The sequence below is a fragment of the Zeus faber genome (genome assembly GCF_960531495.2).
Source record: "Zeus faber genome assembly, chromosome: 6".
NCBI lineage: Eukaryota > Metazoa > Chordata > Actinopteri > Zeiformes > Zeidae > Zeus > Zeus faber.
The window spans coordinates 11,044,862-11,054,338 of NC_137201.1; the positions used below are offsets into that span (position 1 = coordinate 11,044,862).

The 9,477-nt window shown below is 44.7% G+C and overlaps 1 protein-coding gene across 1 annotated transcript in view; it reads right to left on the reverse strand.

The window, feature by feature from the left end:
* Positions 1 to 377: 377 nt before the first annotated feature.
* The window catches only part of smpd3 (sphingomyelin phosphodiesterase 3), a 23,333-nt gene continuing 14,233 nt past the window's right edge, over positions 378 to 9,477 (reverse strand). The window contains exons 6-10 of the mRNA XM_080002735.1: positions 8,202 to 8,366; positions 7,133 to 7,222; positions 3,083 to 3,146; positions 2,787 to 2,976; positions 378 to 572 (exon numbers count right to left, since the gene is read on the reverse strand). Coding sequence (XP_079858861.1) covers positions 471 to 572; positions 2,787 to 2,976; positions 3,083 to 3,146; positions 7,133 to 7,222; positions 8,202 to 8,366 — 611 coding nt within the window. The 3' untranslated portion in view covers positions 378 to 470. The remainder of the gene's footprint in view (positions 573 to 2,786; positions 2,977 to 3,082; positions 3,147 to 7,132; positions 7,223 to 8,201; positions 8,367 to 9,477) is intronic.

Below are 9,477 nucleotides of genomic sequence, written 5' to 3' on the forward strand. Positions count from 1 at the left end.
GTGTGTGTGTGTGTGTGTGTGTGTGTGTCTCGAGGAGAGGTGAGGAATAACTCTATCTCAAAAAAGCAAAAATGAAAATTCCAGCAAAATCGTTCTCTTTTTAATCTTTCCACATCTTCCACATCACTGGATTCATATCAACCCGTCCCATCCTTCCTTTCCTTTCATTTATCCATCAGTCTTTTGGTAAGTGCGTCCGTCCGACGTCCCTCCATCTATCCATCCATCCATCTGGTTGTCCGTCCCTTTCTCCATCTCTCCATCCATCCCTTTAGCTGCCCCTTGCAATGTATAAAAAAAAGCACATTTTGTCCTCTTTGTGTCTCGAGGTCGCGCCTTTCCAATCTCGTCTTTTAATCTTTTCGATTTCTCTCTCCTCGTCTCCCCCGCTCTCTTTCTGCCTCTTCCTTCTTTCCTTCTCAGTGGCAGTGTGTAAAAAAAAAATTAAACTTAAAAAAAGGTGTGGCACCCTAAGGCTCCTCCTCCCCGGTCGAGACGGCCAGCCGCGCGGCCACTGACAGGTGGTCGGTGAGGCCGGCCAGCTGCGTCACGAAGCTGAACTCCTCCATGTCCTGCGGAGAAGAAAGGAAGGTGGAGGTCAAGGGAAGTGTCAGAGAATGCTTTTTGGGGTTTTTTCAGGAACATGGATTTGGTCATTGTGTTGGACGTCTCAGTATTAAAAAAAAAAAGCGGGAGATTGACACTAGAAATGTATTCCACCAAGCATCTATTTACACACAGAGAGTGGTAGAGAGTGTGTTGGCTCTAAAAGGGAAAATTGCTTGCTAAACCGAGATTAAAACAAATGATTTAATATTTAATATTGATTATAAAAAGAGATATCTTCCATCTATACCATTACACATTTGTTCCTTGTCAGGGTCATGGGGGGGATGGATAATAATAATAATAATAATAATAATAATAATAATAATAATAAAAATAAAATAATAATAATAATAATAATAATAATAATAATAATAATAATAATTATTATTATTATTATTATTAATAATAATAACAATAATAATAATATAATAAAATAATAAAATAATAATAATAATAATAATAATAATTATTATTATTATTATAATTATTAATTATAAATAAATAAAAAAACACAGACAAACAAATAAATGAACAAAACAATAATAATAATAATGAACTCACAATAATATGCTTCAAGGTGTACTATAGAATGTGACCCATTTAATTTCTAAACAGAAACAAGGAAACACTGTCAGTATTTGAAATCAGCCAGTTTGAAACTGCCTCAACTGCTGCCTTATGCCACAGGGTGGCAGTTCTACGACACGGTTTGGAAGCAGAGCCAGAGAGAAAAAGGGAGTATCGGAGCGATAGAGGGCCATTTTGAAGATTTCACACCTTCTCTGCCAGTTTGGGTTGCATTTTGTTCCGACTCTTACATAGAATAACTTGCATACTTGTGACACAAGTAAGCGCCAGTTAAAGACGAAAAAAGTAAAAGTAGAAAGAGGGATCTCAAAAAACACTCGTGCTTAACATGCCGTTGTCTATACGCCGAAAAGTTTTAATTACATTGTGTATTAAGATAGAACTGTTGTCTTTAAAAGTTGTTTTTGTGTATTTTTTTAAATATACATACTAATTGTTCAGAGATGAATCTGTGTTGGGATGAGGACTTTGATCATTTGTTAGACCATCCTTAGGCCTACTTTGGGTATATACGTGGGGGAAGAGATTAACTGATGGCGTAAGCCCTTTGCAACATTCCTTAATCCGTGCTGCTCAAAATATTCAAAATAAAAAATTACAAATCCGAAACAAAGCTTTAGTATCTCTTTAATGAAGCTGTAAACATTTAAAAAGCGCCCTAAAAATCTTGGCCAATGTGGAGCTTCAACCAGAGAGCTGTGAGAGCATTTTTGGAAGAAGAAAATACAGAAAAATAAATAAAATAAAAATAAAAACATATAATAATAATAATAATTATAATAATAATAATAATAATAAAAATAATAACAATAATAATAATAAATATAGCTGCAGGCAGCAATACGCGGGAACCAGGGTAGTCAGCCCTTTGTTAAAGTTCAATGGACGTGTGTGCGATGGCTCTCTGTTGCGGTATGTTTTGTGACTGCAGAAGTTAATTTGTTCCTGCCTGGTTACAGTGTCATTCTATGATCGGGCAGTGTTTGAGGCTGTGGGTGGGTTTCCTTATTATTATCATTCTGAAGTCGGGCTGAATCTTTATGCCTGAAATGATAATCACGATTATTTTATTCAATATTGTGATCACGATTGTCATTTATTAAATTATTTCACAATAATGGACTGATGTGGACCAAACTTGAATGACGGCGTGTCCCAAATACACATTTTATTCACATTATTCACACGTATCCCTGAGATCCCCAGACTACTGTTGTCAGTTTTTCATTAACAAAAAACAATTGGGCTCCCGCCGCTTCGGGGCTGGACTCCTAATGACAATAATAATAATAATCACAATTTACACAATAATTTCAATCACAATTCAAATATAAGCAAAGGTTGTCCCTTTGCTTATATTTGGAAAAGTAAGCCTGAGTTACAAAGCACCCACCCCTCTCTGTAGGGCACAAAATACAGCCGTACACTAGAGGTTTTCTCAAGTACCAACATTTGGACCAGAAACCCTATTGGACCTGGGAAATTTATTCCAAGATACAATTGGAACCGACGATAAAGAACAGAAAAAAAACGAAAACCAAAAATAATACCCGGACCCAAATTAAGAATGTTAAAAGTGGTCCCAGTACCAGTTTCCAGTCGGGCTGCAGACCCTCGTCGCTGTAGAGGATGTAGTCGATGCGGCGGCCATTGCCCTTCAGGGGGATCTTGCGGCCCTTCTGACCGCCTCCTCCTCCTCCTCCTCCTCCACCAGGACACTGGCCCTTGCTGGGTGGAAACACCAAGTACTCCTTCCGGCCCTCCTCGTTCTCCATCACCCTGAGGGAGTCACAGACGGTCAGCGGATGTCGGCGGATTGATGAGGCGGTGAAAAGACAGCGGGGAAAGAGAGTCCGCTGGGAAAAAGACCCCGTGCTCTGCTTACTTTTGTAAACTCTCCGGCGAGCTGGCCTCGTCGTCATAGAGGCCGCTGGGATCCAGCAGCGTACCTGCGCGACAACATCACAAAATCACAAAATGCGCCACTCCCCTCACGTGCGAACGCCACGGCGCATCCCCAGGACCGCGGGCCTGCGTGCGGTGCACCTCACGCGGAAGCGCCTCTGTGCTCGGCTCGACCGCCCACGTCCTCCCCTGCCGCCGCGGACGAGTGGAGAAGCGCGGCCGCTACGAGAGGGTCCGCCGACTCAGAGACGCAGTCGGCGGCGAGGGTCGCGGGGCACAGCCGGGAAGGGCGATAGGGGTTAAATGCGCGGCGAGGAGGATACTCTGAAGTCAGAGTGACGAGCGGCTGATTGTTAGAGTTCTCGTTAAGCAGTGATTCACAGATGCCGAAAAAGCGGTCTCAAGAGCTCCTCATCGAAACCGCGAAACCGACGGTTTGTGTGCGTTTGTCTGTGTGCGCGCATGTGCGTGTGTGTGTGTGTAGGCTGTCTGTCAGTCAGACTGCATGGAAAAGCATCCCACACAGTTGGCCACCAGAGCTTTTAGAGTTCAATGCCACATTACATCACTATCTGTCTGATTTTTTTTGTGCTGTTCTTCGTTTTCCCTTAAGCCTCTGACATATGTACATATGTACAAGGAAGGAAGGAAGGAAGGACGGAAGGAAGGAAAGAAAGGAGAGTGAGGAAAGAATTGAGAGAGGGAGAAAGAAAGGAATGGTACAAGTAATGTGAGGGCGGAAGGAGGGGGGAAGAGGGAGGAAGGAAGGAAGGAAGGAAGGAAGGAATGTGTACATACAGTGGGGCAAAAAAGTATTTAGTCAGCCACCAATTGTGCAAGTTCTCCCACTTAAAAAGATGAGAGAGGCCTGTTATTTTCATCATAGGTATAACTCAACTATGAGAGACAAAATGAGAAAAAAAAAATCCAGAAAATCACATTGTCTGATTTTTAAAGAATTTATTTGCAAATTATGGTGGAAAATAAGTATTTGGTCAATAACAAAAGTTCATCTCAATACTTTTTTATATACCCTTTGTTTGCAATGACAGGTATTTTGGCCCATTCCTCCATGCAGATCTCCTGTGATGTGATGTTTTGGGGCTGTCGCTGGGCAACACGGACATTCAACTCCCTCCAAAGATTTTCTATGGAGTTGAGATCTGGAGACTGGCTAGGCCACTCCAGGACCTTGAAATGCTTCTTACGAAGCCACTCCTTCGTTGCCTTGGCGGTGTGTTTGGGATCGTTGTCATGCTGAAAGACCCAGCCACGTTTCATGTTCAATGCCCTTGCTGATGGAAAGAGGTTTTCACTCAAAATCTCACGATACATGGCCCCATTCATTCTTTCCTTTACACGGATCAGTCGTCCTGGTCCCTTTGCAGAAAAACAGCCCCAAAGCATAATGTTTCCACCACCATGCTTCACAGTAGGTATGGTGTTCTTTGGATGCAACTCAGCTTTCTTTCTCCTCCAAACACGACAAGTTGAGTTTTTACCAAAGTTCTATTTTGGTTTCATCTGACCATATGACATTCTCCCAATCCTCTTCTGGATCATCCAAATGCTCTCTAGCAAACTTCAGACGGGCCTGGACATGTACTGGCTTAAGCAGGGGGACACGTCTGGCACTGCAGGATTTGAGTCCCTGGCGGCGTAGTGTTACTGATGGTAGCCTTCGTTACTTTGGTCCCAGCTCTCTGCAGGTCATTCACTAGGTCCCCCCGTGTGGTTCTGGGATGTTTGCTCACCGTTCTTGTGATCATTTTGACCCCACAGGATGAGATCTTGCGTGGAGCCCCAGATCGAGGGAGATTATCAGTGGTCTCGTATGTCTTCCATTTTCTAATAATTGCTCCCACAGTTGATTTCTTTACAACAAGCTGCTTACCTATTGCAGATTCAGTCTTCCCAGCCTGGTGCAGGTCTACAATTTTGTTTCTGGTGTCCTTTGACAGCTCTTCGGTCTTGGCCATAGTGGAGTTTGGAGTGTGACTGTTTGAGGTTGTGGACAGGTGTCATTTATACTGATAACGAGTTCAAACAGGTGCCATTAATACAGGTAACGAGTGGAGGACAGAGGAGCCTCTTAAAGAAAAAGTTACAGGTCTGTGAAAGCCACAAATCTTGCTTGTTTGTAGGTGACCAAATACTTATTTTACCGAGGAATTTACCAATTAATTCATTAAAAATCCTACAATGTGATTTCCTGGATTCTTTCCCCGTGTTCTGTCTCTCATAGTCGAAGTTGTACCTATGATGAAAATTACAGGCCTCTCTCATCTTTTTAAGTGGGAGAACTTGCACAATTGGTGGCTGACTAAATACTGTTTGCCCCACTGTATGTATACATGTATATGTGTACACATGCATATGTGAACATGTGTACTGTAAATACGGTTCAAAGTAAGACATGAATAAAAAGTATGTACAACAGAAAGGCTCGCTCAGGTGATTGTTCCGTTCACTTACATGTAAAAAGACACGTGTGAGGGCTTCACTACACTTTCCCTCCCTCTCTCACGTCTTTCCTTTCTTCCTCCCTCCCTCCTTCCACCCTCACTCCCTTACTTCTACCATTCCTTCCTTCCTTCCTTCCTTCCTTCCTTCCTTCCTTCCTCTCTCTCTCACTTCTTTCCTTTCTCCCTCCCTCCTTCTGCCTTCACTCCCTTACTTCTACCATTCCTTCCGTCCTCCCTCTCTCATTTCTTTCCTCACTCACTCACTCAACTTCCTTCCTTGCTTCCTGCCTACCTTTCTTCCTTCCTTCCTTCCTCCCACCATTCCCACCTTCCTTCCTTCCTTCCTTCCTCCCTCCATTCCCGCCTTCCTTCCTTCCTCCCTCTCACTTTTTTATAACTTTCTTCCTCCCTCCCTGTTTCCGCCTCACTCCCTTACTTCCACCATTCCTCCCTTCCTCCCTCTCTCATTTCTTTCCTCACTCACTCAGTCTCCTTCCTTCCTTCCTTCCTTCCTCCCACCATTCCTCCCTCCCTTCCTTCCTTTCTTCCTTCCTTCCTCCCTTCCTCCCTCTCTCCCTTTCTTCCTTTCGTCCTCCCTCCATCCTTCCCCCCTCTTTCCATTAATTCTACGATTCCTTTCTTCCTCCCTCACTCATTTCTTTCCTCACTCACTCACTCTCCTTCCTTCCTTCCTTCCTTCCTTGCTTCCTCCCACCCTTCCTCCCTACCTTCCTTCCTTCCTTTCTTCCTTCATTCCTCCCACCATCCCTTCCTTCCTTCCTTCCTTCCTTCCTTCCTTCCTTCCTTCCTTCCTTCCTTCATTCCTTCCTCCCCCTTCCTACCTTCCTCCCCCCTTCCTACCTTCCTCCCCCCTTCCTCCCATCCCTCTCTTCTTTCCTCCCTCCCTCCCTTCCTACCTCGGGCCATTCATTTTCTGAATGGGCCCTTTCACTCTCGCCTGCCCACACTGTCCCCAAAAATACAGCTGGCCTAAATAACACTTCATATCTGGACCAAAAGCCCCCTCCGACCTGACGTCACTAATGCCTGTGGACCGACGCTTTACTGGGTGCATTTTGTGGCGCACAGTGGGTGTGCTTCCAGATTTAGACAGACATAGGCAGCAGCTCCCTCTGCGCTTGTCAACACCTCATCCCTGTCCATTGTGCGTCTGCTTGTCTGTTTGTGCACCTATTTTTGTATGTGTATCTGCCTGTTATTGTTTTTGTTATTTGGTTTGGGATTCATACCCACACAGACCACACAAAAATATTTACATCTACCTACACATACACCGTATATACAGTATATACAGTATATACATATATATATATATATATATATATATATATATATATATATATATATATATACTGTACATATATATATGAATCCCCTCTCACCCATATAAGTGGTGTGGTAGATGTGCCTTCCACAATCTCCACATCTTTATGTGAGTGTGAGTGTGTGTGTGTGCGCGTGTGTGTGCGCGTGTGTGTGTGTGTGTGTGCCAGCGTGTGTGCGTATGTGTGCGTATGTTTGTGTGGTTTTATACGTCTACTCACCCAGAGCCCATGGTTTGTCCTCCCCGGGCCCTAGGCGACATGGGTCCTTGTACTGAGTGAAGAGGGCATGCTGCTGCTCCAGTTTGTCCTCTGGAAGGACAACGAACGTACATACACGCACACACACGCGCACGCATGCACACACACACACGCACACACACACACACGCACACACATTGCACACAATGGACAGTCAGAGAGCATCTCTACTCTACAGTTGTTGTGTTGTACAACAATAGCCCTGTATCCAGCAATTGTCATTTATGTCATCCCTTTACCTAAAGCCCTGCATCAACTTCCAACTAGTGGACGTAATCAAGTCTCCTGTAGGTGCATCAATCCTACATTCAGGAGTTGAAAAGGGTAATGAACATTTGTGCTTACATAGAGTATGAGTTACCTATAATCCTGGCCCCCAGAAAAAGCAAAAATCCAAACAAACCTGTATTATTTATCAGCCATTATCCACGGCCGACATTCAAATGAAATCGAATTAATTGGCAAGTTAACCCTCCAGACAGACCACAGTAATTGTGATCATCTATTTGCTGTCAGACTTCGATCATGAGTGTTGAAATGCTAGTTTAAGGTGTTACTGTATGAGTGGTGGCGGTGCCGTTGTGGACCAAAGTGATCATTTCGGAACGTTGACATTTTCCATCATGATAACAGTTCAAAATGACAAGTGGACTTTAAGCAACAACATAAAAGCATCATTTACAGCATTAGGTACAACTTTGTGAGAGGGGTCAGCCGGAAAGGAGACAAATAACACCCAATGGATATCAGGTTGGTCGGCGGAGGGGAACAACCTCAAGACAATGCTACAGTAGGCACATGAGTCTTTTGTCATTTCATCCTCCCCACTGGAAGGTGATGATTGCCTTCGAAACGAGTAGCTCTTGGCCCAAAAAAAACGAACAAATGATGGAAACAAACAACTATCGCGACTGAAGATGTTTTCGAGTAACCCCTAGTGCCCCTACACACACCTCCGGCCGTGGTCTGAGCGGTGTCACCCAAAACCAGACGGAGAAGAAGTTCTCTGGCTGTAAGCAGGTAGATTTACCTGAGGAGCAGTTGTCGAAGTTCAGGTCTCCCAGGATGACATCAAAGGCCACCAGGTCCTCCAGAACCTTCTCTCCCTCGGTGGCGCGGGAGGGGGATGGCTGACGGAACTCCGCCCCCCACTGGAGCAGCAGGTCCAGCTGCTCGCAGCGCACAGACGCATCTCCTGTCGGACAGAAGGGGGCACACGTGAGCGGGTTGCTCGCACGGTCGATGCGAGACAGAGGGAGAGCGTGAGCTGAAAAGATTTGTGAGAGGAGCGAGGGAAGGAAAGAGAAAGCAAAAGAGGAAGACACTGCATATGACAGAAAGTGTAACAAATTCAACTGGAACTGGAAGCCAACAAAAAGATAAAGGTGAGGACGCAATGACAGAGAGAGACAATGAGAGAGAGAGAGAGAGAGAGAGAGAGAGAGAGAGAGAGAGAGAGAGAGAGAGAGAAAGAGAGAAAGACAGAGAGACAGAGAGACAGAGTGAAAAATTTAACTACTGGTGAAGGTGAGGCAGGGAGAGAAGGGGGTTGTCTGACTTAGGAAAGTGAAGAAAAAAGGGAGGGCCGGGGCTGGTCCTGAGCACAGGCTGTATAGGCCGGCGCCTAGAGCGCCAATCATCCATGGGGGCACGAAGCCAAGAAGATGAAAGATGAATATAAAATTATGGAATACATTTTTTATATATTTTTAGAATACAAAATATTAAGATGCTGGGTGCCCCTTGATGTTATTTTTCATGTTTTAAGAAAAATAAAGCCCCGCTCTGCCCTGATCTCAACCGGGCGGACTGTATTGGCAATACTAGGTGTCTTCCTGGTAAGCTGCTTGACAGTGGGGCATTACAACGTAAACTATTGTGCCATTTGCTGGTGTTAACTAGACAGGACTCCATGAAGGTGACCCAGACGATAGTTCTGTTGGTAGCCGAAGCCCGGTTCTATTCCCTGTCCAGTGGCTCACAACCATCCCCAGAGGCTGATGTGTCCCGATGGAAACAACAACCAGGGGATGGCTGTGACCCTTTCATAGAACTTTTTGTCTTTATCTTGCTGTTTCTTCACACTACAACCAGCAACAAGTGAACATCTCCGTAGCCATCCCACTCACTCTTCTTCGTCCTCCCTGCACATAACAACCCAGAACCCGCACAACAATAGCACAACACAACCCACGATAATCCGGACCCCCTGGAACCCCCTCCTCCGCATTCACACACGCATGCATGCACGCACGCACGCACACACACACAGCGTTACAATACTAAACTACAGACAAAAAGAAAAG